The sequence below is a fragment of the Salmo salar genome, chromosome 16 (genome assembly GCF_965601325.2).
Source record: "Salmo salar chromosome 16, fSalSal1, whole genome shotgun sequence".
In the NCBI taxonomy this organism is placed as follows: Eukaryota; Metazoa; Chordata; class Actinopteri; order Salmoniformes; family Salmonidae; genus Salmo; species Salmo salar.
Window position 1 is genome coordinate 38579127 of NC_138306.1, and position 18508 is coordinate 38597634.

General features: G+C 41.9%; 1 protein-coding gene across 3 annotated transcripts in view; it reads left to right on the top strand.

Annotated features, from left to right (window-relative positions):
• The window catches only part of LOC106573622 (synaptic vesicle glycoprotein 2B), a 45733-nt gene extending 32843 nt beyond the window's left edge, over positions 1-12890 (top strand). For all 3 annotated transcript variants that reach the window (XM_014148838.3, XM_014148837.3, XM_014148839.3), the window contains 10 exons: positions 311-462; positions 785-918; positions 2774-2863; positions 2984-3097; positions 3207-3295; positions 8505-8669; positions 8944-9077; positions 9397-9597; positions 9895-10054; positions 10503-12890. In XM_014148838.3, coding sequence (XP_014004313.1) covers positions 311-462; positions 785-918; positions 2774-2863; positions 2984-3097; positions 3207-3295; positions 8505-8669; positions 8944-9077; positions 9397-9597; positions 9895-10054; positions 10503-10686 — 1423 coding nt within the window. In that variant the 3' untranslated portion in view covers positions 10687-12890. The remainder of the gene's footprint in view (positions 1-310; positions 463-784; positions 919-2773; positions 2864-2983; positions 3098-3206; positions 3296-8504; positions 8670-8943; positions 9078-9396; positions 9598-9894; positions 10055-10502) is intronic.
• The last annotated feature ends 5618 nt before the right edge of the window (positions 12891-18508 follow it).

Genomic DNA, 18508 nt, shown 5'->3' on the forward strand with positions numbered 1-18508 from the left:
TACCTGATTACAAACATACTATTCAAAGACTATATGAAGCTAGGAGATCAGTACCAGACCAGTAACTTGCTCCGTGATCTGTGTTTGGAAAAATCTCAGTGTTGGACTCTTGAAAAAACAAAAACATAATGTTAGGATAATACTTGTGGAATCAGGAAGAACAGAAGTCTGTTGTTCCTCGAAAAATAGATGATTCATCTAGGGACTTCCTGGATTCATAATGGTGAAATAAAAAAGCAAATCTCTTGTTTAATCTACAATCTAAATCTGTCAGTGAGTTCCTATACTAATCCTCTGTATCTCCCTTCAGTATCGGAGGTTCTGTCCCCATCGTCTACTCCTACTTCTCAGAGTTCCTTCAGATGGATAAGAGGGGGGAACACCTGAGCTGGCTGTGTATGTTCTGGATGGTGGGAGGCATCTATGCCTCCTTCACAGCCTGGGGAATCATCCCTCACTATGGTACAGTATAATACTGCATACTAAACACTCAACAGACAACCCTTACTATAGCGGCCATGACCTGGGATTAATATCATCCTGGACTAAGCATATGTGTTGGGTTAATTAACTGGCTGATTGATTTGTAATCCTAATATTAGTCTGTAAACACACCTATAGACCCAGGGAGTGATTTGGCTTGTGTTCCAGGTTCTAGAGTCTAGACACAGATAACGGATGATGATTGTGTGGTGGCTGTATTGTATTGTGTTGTGTTGTGTTCCAGGCTGGGGCTCTAGACCGAGATAATGACTGAGGTTGTATGTTGTGTGTTGTGTTCCAGGCTGGGGCTTCAGCATGGGGACAGAGTTCCAGTTCCACAGCTGGAGGGTGTTTGTGCTGGTCTGTGCCCTGCCTGCCATCACCTCCCTGGTGGGGCTCATGTTCATGCCTGAGAGCCCCAGGTTCCTCCTGGAGGTAAGATCTGTTTTCTTAAGATTAAGATGAACAGTACAGGAACGTAATACTCGGGACCTTTAACATATTGTGTTGATCAAATAATATTTTCATACAAAACCCCAAACCAAGTTTGCAGATGTATTTGTTTTAGGGCTAGGGGGCAGTATTTTCACGGCCGGATGAAAAACATACCCAATTTAAACAGGTTACTACTCTGTCCCAGAAACTAGAATATGCATATTATCAGTATATTTGGATAGAAAACACTCTGAAGTTTCTAAAACTGTTTGAATGGTGTCTGTGAGTATAACAGAACTCATATGGCAGGCAAAAACCTGAGAAAAAGTCAAGCAGGAAGTGGGAAGTCTGGTGCTTGTAGTCCTTTCAAGTTATTGCCTTGACTGTATACAGTGACTTAGGGTTAATTTTGCACTTCCTAAAGCTTCCACTAGATGTCAGCAGTCTTTAGAACGGTGTTTGAAGATTATATGGTGAATTTGAAGGGAATACCAGCTGTGGTAAACTGGTGTCCCATTATAAGGCATGGGCTCAAGTCACGCGCAATGACTTGGGGGCGAGCTGAGTTCATATTCACTCCTAAAGAGAACGGATAGGTCTGGTTGGAATTTGGAAGGTATATGAGAAAAACAACCTAAAGATTGATTCTATACATCGTTTGACATGTTTCTACAAACTGTAGTATAACTTTTTTGACGATTATTTGGACATAAATATGAACTTTATCGAACATTTATTGTGGAGCTGGGATTCCTGGGAGTGCCTTCTGATGAAGATAATCAGAGGTAAGTGAATATTTATAATGTAATTTCTTAGTTTTATTGACTCCAAGATGGCGGGTTTCTGTTTGCTAGTTGTTAGTGTCATCTGGGCTGTACTCAGATTATTGCAAATTGTGCTTTCGCCGTGAACCTTTTTTGAAATCTGACAAAGCGATTACATTTAGGAGAAGTGTATCAATAATTCTGTGCATAACACTTCTATATTGATCAATGTTTACGATGAGAATTTACGTAGTATGTGTGCTCATTGTGCTCATTCACCGGAAGGTTTGGAGGGAAAACATTTCTCAACATTATGCGCCAATGTAAAATGCTGTTTTTGGATATAAATATGAACTTTATCGAGCAAAACATACATGTATTGTGTAACATAATGTCCTAGGAGTGTCATCTGATGAAGATCGTCAAAGGTTAGTGCTTCATTTAGCTGTGTTTTGGGTTTTTGTGATGCATCTAGTTGCTTGGAAAATGGCTGTGTGGTGTGAAGTTTATGTCCTAACATAATCTAATTTTATGGTTTCGCCGTAAAGCCTTTCTGAAATTGGACAATGTGGTTAGATTAACGAGAAGTGTATCTTTAAAATGGTGTAAAATTGTTGATTTTTTGAGAAAATGGAATTATGAGATTTTAGCTGTTTTAAATTTGCCGCTCTGATTTTCCACTGGCTGTTGTCAAAATCAATCCCGTTAACGGGATGAGAACGGGAAGGGGTCACAACAGGTTAAAAACACACACAACTGAAATGTGTGGACTATAGGGAGGTTTTGACTTACAGTGTAAAGATGTGCGCTCAGAGAGTCAGTGTTTTTAATAAATAAACGCAACATAATATGAAACACGAACAACACACAGACATGAAACTGAAACAAAAACAATAACGCATGGGGAAGGAACCAAAGGGAGTGACAGATATAGGGAAAGTAATCAGGGAAGTGATGGAGTCCAGGTCAGTCTGATGACGCGAAGGTGGACGTAACGATGGTGACAGGTGTGCGCCATAATGAGCAGCGTGGTGACCTAGAGGCCAGAGAGGGAGCACACGTGACATACAGTACGTGGCTGTCTTTTTCAGAATGCCAAACATGACGAGGCCTGGATGATCCTGAAGAATGTCCATGACACCAACTGGAGGGCAAAGGGCCAGCCTGAGAAGGTATTCCAGGTGTGTAGAGACAACATCACAGATTACCACTAAATAACACGTCCTTGAAGGGCTGTGTTTGGCATTTTCAGCTTCACAGAATATAATGAAACAAAGTGAACATAATTTCATTCCCCTCAGGTGACACACATCAAGGCTCCTAAGACCCAGGAGGATGAGTTCATTGAGATCCAGAGTGCCACAGGGACGGCTATACAGCGTTGGGCCGTCCGGACTCTCACTCTGTGCAAACTGGTAGGACCAAAAATGTTCTGAAATCACACACATTACTAATGAGACCAACATTAACACCAACAGGCTATTTGTATATGTGATGTGTCACTATGCTGTGTTTTCATTGCAGGTGCTGAAGAACGTTGCTTCTCTCTTGGGACCTGAGCTGAGACTGAGTACACTGTTCATGGCCATCATCTGGTTCACCATGGCCTTCAGGTAAATACAGTGCCTTCCACATTTTGTTACATTACAGCCTTATTCAAAAATGTATTACATTGTTTTTATTCCTCATCAATCGACACACAATACCCCATAATGACAAAGCTAAAACAGTTTTTCTGAAAATGTTGCTAATAAAAAAAAAAAGGAAATATCACATTTACGTAAGTATTCAGACCGTTTACTCAGTAATTTGTTGAAGCACCTTTGGCAGCGATTACAGCATTGAGTCTGTCACATGCGCCAAATACATCAAGTGTAGACCTTACCGTGAAATGCTTACTTACAAGCCCTTAACCAACAATGCAGTTCAAGAAATGTAGATAAGAAAAGATTTACTAAATAAACTAAAGTAAAAATATTGAATCAAATCAAAAAGTAACACAAGAAAATGGCATAACAATAACGAGGCTATATACAGGGGGTACCGGTACCAAGTCAATGTGCGGGGGTACAGGTTAGTCGAGGTAATTTGTAAAGTGACTATGCATAGGTAATAAACAGCGAGTAGCAGCTGTCAATGTAAATAGTCCGGGTGGCCATTTGATTAATTGTTCAGCCGTCTGATGGCTTGGGGGTAGAAGCTGTTAAGGAGCCTTTTGGTCCTATACTTGGCGCTCCGGAATCGCTTGCCGTGCGGTAGTAGAGAGAACACTCTATGACTTTTTTTGGGCCTTCCACTGACACCGCCTAGTATATAGGTCCTGGATGTCAGGAATCTTGGCCCCAGTGATTTAGTGAGCCGTACACACTACCCTCTGTACCAGCTTATGATCAGATGCCGAGCAGTTGCCATACCAGACGGTGATGCAACCGGTCAGGATGCTCTCGATGGTGCAGCTGTATAACTTTTTGAGGATCTGGGGACCCATGCCAAATCTTTTCAGTCTCCTGAGGGGCAAAAGTTGTTGTCATGCCCTCTTCACAACTGTCTTGTTGTGTTTGGACCATGATCTTTAGTTGGTGATGTGGCCACCAAGGAACTTGAAACTCTCGACCTGCTCCACTACAGCCCCATCGATGTTAATGGGGGCCTATTTGGCCCTCATTTTCCTATAGTCCACAATCAGCTCCTTTGTCTTGCTCACATTGAGGGAGAGGTTGTTGTCCTGGCACCACACTGCCAGGTCTCTGACATCCTCCCTATAGGCTGTCTCATCATTGTCAGTGATCAGACCTACCACTGTTGTGTCGTCAGCAAACCTAAGGATGGTGTTGGAGTCATGCTTGGCCATGCAGTCATGGCTGAACAGGGAGAACAGGACGGGACTAAGCACTCACCCCTGAGGGGCCCCAGTGTTGAGGATCAGCGTGGCAGATTTGTATTTATTTATTTTATTTATCCGTTATTTTACCAGGTAAGTTGACTAAGAACACGTTCTCATTTACAGCAACGACCTGGGGAATAGTTACAGGGGAGAGGAGGGGGATGAATGAGCCAATTGTAAACTGGGGATTATTAGGTGACCATGATGGTTTGAGGGCCAGATTGGGAATTTCGCCAGGACACCAGGGTTAACACCCCTACTCTTACGATAAGTGCCATGGGATCTTTAATGACCTCAGAGAGTCAGGACACCCGTTTAACGTCCCATCCGAAAGACGGCACCCTAAACAGGGCAGTGTCCTGGGGCATTGGGATAATTTTTTAGACCAGAGGAAAGAGTGCCTCCTACTGGCCCTCCAACACCACTTCCAGCAGCATCTGGTCGCCCATCCAGGGACTGACCAGGACCAACCCTGCTTAGCTTCAGATGTGTTGTTGCCTACCCTTACAACCTCGGGGCGGCCCGTCTGGAAGTCCAGGATCCAGTTGCAGAGGGAGGTGTTTAGTCCCAGGGTCCTAAGCTCAGTGAAGAGCTTTGTGGGCACTATGCTTTGAACGCTGAGCTGTAGTCAATGAACAGCATTCTCGCATAGGTGTTCCTTTTGTCCAGGTGGGAAAGTGCAGTGTGGAGTGCGATTGCGATTGCGTCATCTGTGGATCTTTTGAGGTGGTATGCGAATTGGAGTTGGTCTAGGGTTTCCGGCATGGGGCTGTTGATGTGAGCCTTTCAAAGCCTTTCAAAGCACTTCATGGCTAAAGACGTGAGCGCGACGGGGTGGTAATCATTTAGGCAGGTTACCTTCGCTTGTTGGGCACAGGGACTATGGTGGTCTGTTTGAAATATGTAGGTATTACAGACTCGGTCACTGAGAGTTTGAAAATATCAGTGAAGACACTTGTCAGTTGGTCTGTGCATGCTTTGAGTACATATCCTGGTAATTCGTCTGGCCCTGCAGCTTTGTGAATGTTGACCTGTTTAAAGGTCTTGCTCGCATCGGCTACGGAGAGCGTGATCACACAGTTATCCGGAACAGCTGGTGCTCTCATGCATGCTTCAGTGTAGCTTGCCTCGAAGGGAGCATAAATGGCATTTAGCTCGTCTGGTAGGCTTGCGTAACTAGGCAGCTTGTGGCTGGGTTTCCCTTTGTAGTCCGTAATATTTTTCAAGCCATGCCACATCCGACGAGCGTCAGTCGGTGTAGTAGGATTCAATCTTAGTCCTGTATTGATGCTTTGCCTGTTTGATGATTAATCTGACTGCATAGCGGGATTTCTTATAAGCATCCAGATTAGTGTCCCGCTCCTTGAAAGCGGCAGCTCTAGCCTTTAGCTCGGTGCGGATGTTGCCTGTAATCCATGGCTTCTGGTTGGGAAATGTACATACGGTCACTCGATGCACTTATTGATGAAGCTGGTGACTGAGGTGGTATACTCCTCAATGCCATTGGATATATCTCAGAACATACTCCAGTCTTTGTTAGAAAAACAGTCCTGTAGCGAAGCATCTGCGTCATCTGACCTCTTCTGTATTGAGCGAGTCACTGGTACTTCTTGTTTTCGTTTTTGCTTGTAAGCAGGAATCAGGACGATAGAATTATGGTCAGATTTGCCAAATGGAGGGTGAGGGAGAGCTTTGTATGTGTCTCCGTGTGTGGGGTAAAGATGGTCCAGAGTTTTTTTTTCCCCCTCTGGGTGCACATGTGACGTGCTGGTAGAAATTAGGTAAAATGGATTTAAGTTTGCCTGCATTAAGTCCCCGGCCACTAGGAGCACGGCTTCTGGGTGAGCATTTTCTTGTTCGCTTATGTCCTTATACAGCTCATTGAGTGCGGTCTTAGTGCCAGCATCGGTTTGTGGTGGTAAATAGACGGCTATGAATAATATAGATGACAACTCTCTTGGTAGATATTGTGGTCTACAGCTTATCATGAGGAATTCTACCTCAGGCGAGCAATACCTCGAGACTTCTTTAATATTAGACATTGCTCACCAGCAGTTATTGACAAATAGACACGCCCCTCGTCTTACCAGATGTATCTGCTCTGTCCTGCCGATGCATGGAGAAGCCAGCCAGCTCTATATTATCCATGTCGTCATTTAGCCGTGTCTCTGGGACACACAAGATATTACAGTTTTTAATGTCCCGTTGGTAGGATAATCTTAATCGTACATCGTCCAGTTTGTTTTAAATGATTGCATGTTGGCCAATAATACAGAGGGTAGTGGTGGTTAACCTACTCCTTGTCTAATTCTTACAAGGCACCCTGTCCTCCTCCCCCTTTTTTCTGTCTTTCTTCACACTTATGACTGGGGTTTGGGCCTTGTCTTGACAGAGCAGTATATCCTTCGCGTCGCACTCATTAAAGAAAAAATCTTTGTCAGTTCCAGGTGAGTAATCGCTGTTTTGATGTCCAGAAGCTCTTTCAGTCATTAGAGACGGTAGCAGCAACATTATGTACGAAATGAGTTACAAACAATGTGAAAAAACTAAACAAAATAGCACAGTTGGTTAGGAGCCTGTAAAACGGCAGCCATCCCCTCTGGTACACCTGTATTTGGGGAGTTTTTTCCATTCTTCTCTGCAGATCCTCTCAAGCTCTGTCAGGTTGAATGGGGAGCGTTGCTGCACAGCTATTTTCAGGTCTCTCTAGAGCTGTTCGATCGGGTTCATGTCCGGGCTCTGGCTGGGCCACTCAAGGACATTCAGAGACTTGTCCCGAAGCCACTCCTACCTTGTCTTGGCTGTGTGCTTAGGGTCGTTGTCCTGTTGGAAAGGTGAACCTTTCCTGAGCAGGTTTTCATCAAGGATCTCTCTGTCCTTTGCTATGTTCATCTTTGCCTCGATCCTGACTAGTCTCCCAGTCCCTGCCATTGAAAAACATCCCCGCAGCATGATGCTGCCACCACCATGCTTCACCATAGGGATAGTGCCAGGTTTACTCCAGACGTGACGGTTGTCATTCAGACCAAAGAGTTAAATCTTGGTTTTATCAGACCAGAGAATCTTGTTTCTCATGGTCTGAGAGTCTTTAGGTGCCTTTTGGCAAACTCCAAGCGGGCTGTCATGTGCCTTTTTACTGAGGACTGGGGTCCATCTCGCCACTCTATCATAAAGGCCTGATTGGTGGAGTGCTGCAGAGATGCTTGTCCTCCTGGAAGGTTCTCCCATCTCCACAGAGGAACTCTAGAGCTCTGTCAGAGTGACCATTGGGTTCTTGGTTACCTCCCTGACCAAGGCCCTTCTCCTCCGTTTGGCTGGGCGGCCAGCTCTAGGAAGAATCTTGGGGGTTCCAAACTTCTTCCATTTAAGAATGATGGAGGCCACTGTGTTCTTGGGGACATTCAATGCTGTTTTGGTACCCTTCCCCAGATCTGTGACTTGACACAATCCTCTCTCGGAGCTCTATGGACAATTCCTTCAACCTTTTTGCTCTGAGCAAAGAGTTTGAATACTTATGTAATAAGGAATTTCTGTTTTTTATTTTTAATAAATTTGTTAATTTCTAAAACCTGTTTTCACTTTGTCATTATGGGGTATTGTGTGTAGATTGCTGACAATGTTATTTTTTTAAGGTCCATTTTGAATAAGGCTGTAACGTAACAAAACGTGAAAATATTCAAGGGGTCTGAATGCTTTCCGAAGGCACTGTATATTTACAATATATGTGATGCTAAACAGGAAAGATTGTATACTGTGTGCAGCTGATTGTAAATACCTGTAGATACAGGCTGTGTCCCACATGGCACCATATTCCTCCCATGGGTCCTGGTCAAAAGCAGTGCACTATATTGGGAAAAGAGTACCATTTGGGATGCCAAAATACTGTATTTTAATGTTCTCTACTGTGGTCCAATAACGCTGATACCATCGTATTTCAGTTACTATGGACTGGGTGTGTGGTTCCCTGACATGATCAAATACCTGCAGCAAGAGGAGTATGAGTCCAAAGTCAAGGTGTTCCACAGAGAGAGAGTAGAACGCTTCCACTTCAACTTCTCCCTGGAGAATCAGATCCACAGAGAGGGAGAATACATCAATGACAAGTATGTAATCTCCATGCTCCACCTTCTGGCCCTTCTAAGTACTACACCACAGCAACACCTAGTAATACTGTATTACAACAGTCATTTATCATTGTCATGTCTCTCGATAATATCACAATGTAACATATCATTCTATGTGAGTATGGCACGTATTATTTATTTCAAAATGATACAGACAATATTGAAGAAGGATAGCGCTGTCTGTCATTCTAGCATGTAATGTGCCACGTCATCAAAAAGTCAGGAATCATGCTTTTGTGTTCCATCCCTTTAGGTTTATCAACATACAGATGAAGTCTGTTAAGTTTGAGGATTCACTGTTTGAAGATTGTTACTTTGAGGACATCGAGTCCACTGAAACAATGTTTGTGAACTGCACCATCAGATCCACCGTCTTCTATAACACAGGTGGGAGCCGCTGGGGGTGTTACAGTAGGCCAACCAATGCATCACATTGTTAATAAGTTTAACCCTTTGGAAAGTTTCCAAAATGAAAAAAGGTTAAACAGAGATTGAACTTTTGCAAAAATCAAGTCCTGCATAATATGAATGAAGTATAATGACAATGCAGTATGTAATGCATTTCAAAATCATCCATTACCGTTGCTATATTTCACTGAAAACAGACAGTACATATTGACCAGTGGACTGAGAATTGCAAAGCCATTAATGTTTCTCCACGTACACTATTTATGTTATATCGTTGGCATTGTCACGTTTCCTCCAGATCTGTATGAGGAAAGGTTCATAGACTGTAGGCTGGAGAACACCACATTCCTCCATAATAAGAAGGGTTGTCACCTGGACATCGACGAGGAGAACGATGTGCTCATCTACCTGGTCAGCTTTCTGGGGTCCCTGGCTGTTCTACCCGGCAACATCATATCAGCTCTGTTCATGGAGAAGATAGGCAGGGTTAAAATCATAGGTGAGTTGGTCTGTATTGGACAAAGTACAACGGTAATAGGTTTCTATGATTTTAACTGTGTTGGTTCTTACAATGGACAGGTAGGACAAGTGTAGATTAAGTGTATAGCAGCAGCTCAGCTATTGTTCTGACATTCTGCTCTTCAACTGGCAGATGAGAAAAGTATGAGCATTGAGTTTTATATGGGTGTGAGCCTTGAAATATGATCAAGGAACATCAAAGTGTGATTGAATCTTACCGCACACCTCACGGCTCCATCTCCCTCTGCTCTCCCTCAATCTGCTCCTCCCTTTGCAGGCCTCTCCATGCTGATCTCAGCTGGCTGCACCTTCTTCCTGTTCCTGAGCTTCAGTCAGGCGGCCATCATAGCCTGGCAGTGTCTGTTCTGTGGGGTCAGCGTGGCAGCGTGGAACGGCATTGAGGTCATCACAGTGGAACTTTACCCAGCCTCCAAAAGGTACAGTACAGCAATCTGGAAATCAGACATGAATGTATTAGCTAGGCCCATCTAATTTATTATATTGTGCCTATTGGAAATAGATTGTTGATACGATATTGTATGATTTGCTTTATACTGTTAAAAGTATGTCAACCCATTATCATCAGTTACTGAATAAAATGGATGTAAAATTCTACATTTAAATTCAATCTTTATTTAACTAGGCAAGACAGTTAAGAACAAATTCTTATTAACAATGATGGCCTACCCTGGCAACAGCCGGATGACGCTGCGCCAATTGTGCGCCGCCCTATGGGACTCCCAATCACAGTCAGATGTGATACAGCCTGGAATCGAACCAGGGACTGTAGTGAGGCCTCTTGCACTGAGATGCAGTGCCTTAGACAGCTGCACCACTGTGTCCCCTGTGGTGTATTTAACCTATGTCCCTAACCTCCTCCCACAGAGCCACAGCGTTTGGGGTGTTGAATGCTCTCTGTAAGCTGGCGGCCATCCTGGGCACCTCCATCTTTGCCTCCTTTGTGGGGGTCACCAAAGTCGTCCCCATCCTCCTCTCCTGCACTGCTCTGGTGTGTGGAGGTCTGGTGGCCCTCAAGCTGCCCGAGACCCGGGAGAAGATCCTCCAGTAAGGAGGTCATACTGGCTAAAGGTCAAAGGTCACAGGAGCAAGGAGCTACCTTTACAGGCGAAGTTCATCTGAGAGACACACAGGCATTATGCAAAATTGGTTGTAATCACCTGGAGCTGACAAGAGTTTATCCCACCAACATAGAGATCCTTTAATTACATGCTAACTAACGGTGTTCTTCATTGTCTGTTCTGTCTCACTAGTTATGATGTGTTTGGAGTGAAATGCTTTAAAATCAACTCCAAAAATCTAAATTATTATTGGGACTAAATGGGAATTTTTCTCTAATTCCTTATCTATTGGTCTACAAATCATAGTTTGCCACGTTAATGTACGATATTGTCGACCTCAGACACAAGATAAGAATTGGAAAATATGTAAATCTCTTGATGGGGACTGGTAACCAGAAACAGATATCTGGTCAAGGGAATCTTTCTTCAGTACCATTTTGAATTCAGGTACTGTTTTGTTTTGCTAAAAATATGTTTTAATCTTGGCCCTGCCTTAATGAATAGTTCTCAACTCAAACACTCTACCTTCTCTCCAAAATGTAAACTATATTGACTGTAGTGTAGCATTCCCTCCATGTATTCTCGTCTTGTGTTTCAATCAACCCACAGTATGTAGTGGGAAGACAGCAAATATCCTTCACCACATCTATACATTTTAGCAGACGCTCTTATCCAGAGCGACTTACAGTAGTGAATGCATACATTTCATAATTATTATTTTTTTCCCCCCGTACTGGTCCCCCGTGGGAATCAAACCCACAACCCTGGTGTTGCAAACACCATGCTCTACCAACTGAGCCACACGGGACTATAATGCATTTTTGAATCATTACCTTTAGTTGAGTGTTTGAGGTTATAGTCCATCAACCAGGGGTACATTCAGTAGGTCGCCACTTAGGGAACAGCATACAACTGCAATTTACTGCAGTATTCTCCATCAAACTGAGGAGATAACGTATTTGGCCGTTCCATTCTAATCTTATTTTCTGACATGCTCTGAAAATGTAATCCTGCTCAATATGCATCTGCAATCAAACCACAATAAATCAATTTCTTCTTAGATTTTTGCATTCCAATTTTCCAATTGAATCTAACTTGCAACTTCATTCAGCAAACTGTTTGGTCCTACAGTGTGTTTGTGTGCTTGATGTAAATGTTCTCAGTTTCTCACTTGGGCTGTGGTTTATTTGTGTTGTCTCTGTAACGACATCTTTAGTTTTTCTGTTGAAGTGGTACCACATAGGAATACGAAGAAAAAAATAGTTTTAAAATATGTGGGGGAAATGCTGTTATTGGTGATAGGAGATTCACTGAAGCACACAGTGCTGTTACTGCTAACTGTTGACTGAGTTGCATGTGTGTGTTAGTAATGTTTCTGTGTCTTTTTCATGTGTTGTTCAAAAAGCAAGTAGTCTGAATGATGATTACTGTCTGTGTGTGTCACTGTAAATAACTGACTGGATTGTAGCCTGTAATTAACAATCACTTTAGTTAGTTTAAGCATTTCTTAGCTGTTTCTTGTCAAGTATTGTGGAGCCAATTGCATTTCTTTCCAATACAAAACAAGACTTTTTGCCAATTATTTCTGTCATACTAACAATCGAACAGTTACACAAACTGAGGCTTTGCTGTTGAAACACTATTTTGCATTTGACTATCCTTATTGTATCTATACTATATTCACACAATAACATATTTCAAAATAGAGAAAGCTACAAAACAAGAATAAAGGTGATGTTGAATTATCCTTTTTCAAAGTGTAGGTTTGGTTTCCTTTAGTCTATAGAACATCTGTACCATTATATGGAGGTATACACAATTATTGCCAATACATTGTGTAATACCTGTTATCAATTGAGCTGCAGGAAGTGATCAGCCTTAACTGAATGCAAGGATTCTGTCGAGCCGTAAGTGGTGTTTTTCAGTAAAACCTTGTTTCTTTCTCAAGCATCTTTTTGAGCTGCAGCATCACTGTTATCAAGGGATTGGCTTATGAATACACTTCTTGGGTGCATTCATGTTTGTGTCTGCATCTTTGTAAAACCAAAAGCCATACTTTGTTCTTTGTTTTTATATTTTTATCTGAAAATATTGTCTGTCGTGGAAAAAAATATTTTGCATACATTTTTTGTTTTGGGGTTTTGTGACTGTGAAAAGATTAAACAAATCAAATAAATCTATCAGTGTGCTGTGAGCGATGGTTGGTTTGTTCTTCTTGGCATTAAGTCTGTAATAGGCCACAGAGTGGTAGACAGACCTGGTTGATTCAGGTTTCTACAGTGATACGATATATGTAAAATAGGAACATGAGGAACTGCACACCAGTCATTCATTCTGAATAAGAAACATGCTCTCTTACGCTTGGTTGAGTTGTTTTGAGTCAGACATAGAACCCATTCAGGGGTCCGATCATTTCACCTATTTTGCGTGTGTGTGTGTGTGTGTGTGGGGGGAGGGGGGGGGGGGGTACTTCTCAACACAGAGCATTGGGGGGGGGGGGGGGGGGGTCCAAAAGCATAGTAAAAATGGGAGCTGTAGATATTTATAGGTAGAGTGGGACAGAATGCTAAGAATGAATAAATCATATTTCTTTGTTTGCATATTGTATGAAGAATTGTTCACAATTATATAGGACATCTATATAGCAGCAGGTAGCCTAGTGGTTAGAGCGTTGGGCCAGTAATTGAAAGGTTGGTGGATTGAATCCCAGAGCTGACAAGGTAAAAATCTGTTGTTCTGCCCCTAAACAAGGCAGTTTACCCACTGTTCATAGGCTGTCATTGTAAATTAGAATTTGTTCTTAACTGACTTGCCTAGTTAAATAAAGGTTTAGATTTGTTTTTTAAATCTTGTGATCCAGTTCTGCTGTTCTGCCTGTGGCTATGGAACTCTGACCTGCTGCACTGGACGTACTATCTTGGTTCCTCTCTAGGTTTATTCCTAGGTTCCTGCCTTTCTAGGGAGTTTTTCCTAGCCACTTGCTTCTGTATTTGCATTGCTTGCTCTTTGGGGTTTTAGGCTGGGTATCTGTATAGCACTTTGTGACAACTGCTGATGTAAAAACGGTTTCATAAAATACATTTGATTGACTGACATAATAGAGGTCAAGTGCTACAAATATGAATCTAGAGAACATCCATCACAACTGTTCTCTAAAACCCCAAACAGGGCTTTAATGGTGAAAACTAGACTCACGGCTTTAGACAACTCTGGATGTAGTGAGTGCTGATTGTGCACCCCTGGGAAGGCTCATGCCATGTAAGCTGGCTGAAGGTTTTGGGGGCATGGGGAGGGGACAGGACAGGTGCTAGCTCGGGCTCTAGCTTTCACTATGAGGTGCTAATGGCCACTGCCTCTACCCCACAGGCACTGGCCTCTCCCACATAGCTGTGGGAAATAGTTTGGGCCCACGCTGCAGATGGCTATATCAGTCTGCTAATACAGAACTATTAAAGGCCCAGTGCTTTCACTACTTTCACTACTTTTGTGACTATTTTTTTATTTTTTATTCTATATATATGTATATATGCAGTACCTGTCAAAAGTTTGGACACACCTGCTCATTTAAGGGTTTTTCTTTATTTTTTCTATTTTCGAAATTGTAGAATAATAAGTGAAGACATCAAATCTATGAAATAACACATATGGAATCATGTAGTAACCAAAGAAGTGTTAAACAATAAAAAAATATGTCATATTTTTGATTCTTTAAAGTAGCCACCCTTCGCCTTGATGACAGCTTTGCACACTTGCTATTCTCTCAACCAGCTTCATGAGGTAGTCACCTGGAATGAATTTCAATTAACAGGTGTGCCTTGTTAAAAGTTTGAGACAATCAGTTGTGTTGTGACAAGGTATTTTATTTTATTTAACCTTTATTTAACTAGGCAAGTTAGTTAAGGACAAATTCTTATTTACAATGACGGCCTGCCAAAAGGCAAAAGGCCTCCTGCGGGGACGGATGCTGGGATTAAAAATAAAAAAATATAAATATAGAACAAAACACACATCACAAGAGAGACCTAAGACAACAACAAAGCAAGGCAGCAACACATGACAGCACAGCATGGTAGCAACACAACATGACAACAACATGGTAGCAACACAACATGGTAGCAGCACAAAACATGGTACAAGCATTATTGGGCACAGACAACAGCACAAAGGGCAAGAAGGTAGAGACAACAATACATCACGCAAAGCAGCCACAACTGTCAGTAAGAGTGTCCATGACTGAGTCTTTGAATGAAGAGATTGAGACAAAACTGTCCCGTTTAAGTGTTTGTTAAAGCTCGTTCCAGTCACAAGCTGCAGTGAACTGAAAAGAGGAGCGACCCAGGGATGTGTGTGCTTTGGGGACCTTTAACAGAATATGACTGGCAGAACGGGTGTTGTATGTGGAGGATGAGGGCTGCAGTACATTTACATTACATTTAAGTCATTTAGCAGACGCTCTTATCCAGAGCGACTTACAAATTGGTGCATTCACCTTATGATATCCAGTGGAACAACCACTTTACAATAGTGCATCTAAATCTTTTAAGGGGGGGGGGGGGGTTAGAAGGATTACTTTATCCTATCCTAGGTATTCCTTAAAGAGGTGGGGTTTCAGGTGTCTCCGGAAGGTGGTGATTGACTCCGCTGTCCTGGCGTCGTGAGGGAGCTTGTTCCACCATTGGGGTGCCAGAGCAGCGAACAGTTTTGAGCAGTAGGTATCTCAGATAGGGGGGAGTGAGGCCAAAGAGGGTTTTGTAAATAAGCATCAACCAGTGGATCTTGCGACGGGTAAACAGAGATGACTAGTTTACAGAGGGGTATAGAGTACAGTGATGTGTCCTGTAAGGAGCATTGGTGGAAAATCTGATGCCCGAATGGTAAAGGACATCTAGCCGCTCGAGAGCACCCTTACCTGCAGATCTATAAATTATGTCTCCGTAATCTAGCATGGGTAGGATGGTCATCTGAATCAGGGTTAGTTTAGCAGCTGGGGTGAAAGAGGAGCGATTACGATAGAGGAAACCAAGTCTAGATTTAACTTTAGCCTGCAGATTTGATATGTTCTGAGAGAAGGACAGTGTACCATCTAGCCATACTCCCAAGTACTTGTATGAAGTGACTACCTCAAGCTCTAAACCCTCAGAGGTAGTTATCAAACCTGTGGGGAGAGGGGCATTCTTCTTACCAAACCACATGACCTTTGTTTTGGAGGTGTTCAGAACAAGGTTAAGGGTAGAGAAAACTTGTTGGACACTAAGAAAGCTTTGTTGTAGAGCAGGTAGGGGGGTATACAGAACATAGCCCTATTTCATAAAATACCAAGTCCATATTATGGCAAGAACAGCTCAAATATTTTTCAGGGTGTGCTGCAGCACCCTCTGCACCCCTACTTCCCACGGCAATGCTCTCCCCCAAAGGCCCCTCTAACCCCCACCAGTGTGAGTCTAGGGTCACACAGGGCTAGGGCAGCAGGGGATAGACACCAAACAGGGTTTTCATTATACAATGTACACAATAACGACATACTGTTATAGAGAGCCACTACTTGGGGCACTTAGCAATTGTGTAAAACTGTGATACTTGAAATGTGACAAGCATTTTCAAGTCTTTGGTATCTCATCTCTCAAAAGTGCATCATAAATTGTAGTTAGTTATATTGAGATATATGGTCACATATAACTGAAAATGGTTGCTTACAGCGTGCATTAAACATTATTTATCTAGATATTCCATCCACACACTGAAACTTTACATTTACTTGATATAAGAGAGGGAATTGAGTGATATTGACATGTTCACCAAGGGTCAAGATGGATTGTGTATGAGTTAACACGACCAGGCATCAGTATAAACATGATTGTGTGAGGAAAACCCCCACAAACCTCCCCAGTCCCAGTGCATGAGGTGGGCAACTCATTGGTTCTTTAACTGATCATATAAAATCACTGTCTATTTTGAAATTCCTCATATTGTAAATGTTTTATATATATATATTTTCGTTATTAGGGGATTCAGAACTGGTCCTTCAAAGTGAAAATATCCACATATTAAATAAATATAACATTAATAAAATATAACGACTGTTGCATACTATTCAATAAGTCTGTTATACTATCTCATAGTGTCAGCATACTGTAGCATGTTTCTCAATCACAGCAAACTATGAAAGGCCTTAATTATGTTTGATCATCTCTTTAGTCCCAGTTACATGTGGGGTGTGACTTTCCATTACTGGTTCACACAGTCCAGAGAACAGTGGCTGTGTCTTTAGCTGAGCTCATTACAGGTGCCAAGTGACACCTTGGCTGTGAGAGAGTTACCCCTGCTCTAAACTGACCACCAGTGTACACACTACGATCTGGTGGCTCTTCATGTTGTGGTCTTAAACTGCCATGCTGTAGGCGATATGTGTAGTGCCTTCAGAAATTATTCATACCGCTTGAATTCAAAATGGATTAAATCTAGATTTTTTCACCCATCTACATACAAAACCCTATAATGACAAAGGCCCAGATTCCGACCAGAGTTAAGCACGCGTGAATGGAACTGTAATTTATGACTTCATAAGATTTATAGAGAATGAGTAATCCATTTGGAGAAGGTGATTGTAAATACACATTTTATACACACAATACACATTTTCCTTATGATCTCTGTGAAACCAGCCATATGGAAGCAAACTGAAAATCATATCAACATGACATGTATTGCGGTCCCTTTTCCACAGTGAAATAGTCTATAAATATACTTGTTATGGTATTTAGATTTCTAATTGTGTGCCCTCATAATTTGTGTGGATGAAATTTGCAGACCAAGCTATAGGCATAAAGACTGAACCTGTCGAGTTGATGTATGCGATTAAGAACGTTTTGATTATATGCCCGGGCTTTTCTCCAGTTTATTTACGATTTGTATCATTAAATATGTTTTGTATCATTAAATATTTTAAATATTAGCCACTATCGGGAGCCACCGTGAGTAATAGCCACATTCATGTATTTTTGCATTATTCCATTCCGTTTAACTTACTTTCCTCTGTCACGTCCTTGTAAATTGTCCCCGAGGGTCGTTAGCATTAGTGGATCATATTAGTCAACATTGAGCAATACTTTGGGACATGTAGCCTATTTGAATAATTATGGAACTCAGACCACACGTAGCAGGTTAAACCTGGAGCCTGGCGCACAGTTCACGACGACTGGATCGTTGTCATACAGTTCCATGATTAGTGAGAATTAGGGTAGAATTATAGGATTATTGTTTAACCCCTATTGTACACTTTTTTCCCCACCTTTCAACATTTCATGGACTTCAATATGACAACTTTCAGAATTAATAAAACCACTGTATTTTTTTATTCATCAATATACAGTATTTCATGGGTAAAGGCTCTCCAAACCTTTAAAAAATATATATACAGTTGAAGTCAGAGGTTTACATACACCTTAGCCAAATAAATTTAAACTCACTTTTTCATAATTCCTGACATTTAATCCTAGTAAAGATTCCCTGTCTTAGGTCAGTAAGGATAACCACTTTATATTAAGAATGTGACATTTCAGAATAATAGTAGAGAGAAGTATTTATTACAGCTTTTATTTCTTTCATCACATTCCCAGTGGGTCAGAATTGTACATACACTCAATTAGTATTTTGTACCATTGCCTTTAAAATGTTTAACTTAACCTGACAGCTGGTGTAACTGAGTCAGGTTTGCAGGTCTCCTTGCTCACACACGCTTTTTCAGTTCTGCCCACAAATTTTCTATAGGACTGAGGTGAGGGCTTTGTGATGGCCACTCCAATACATTTACTT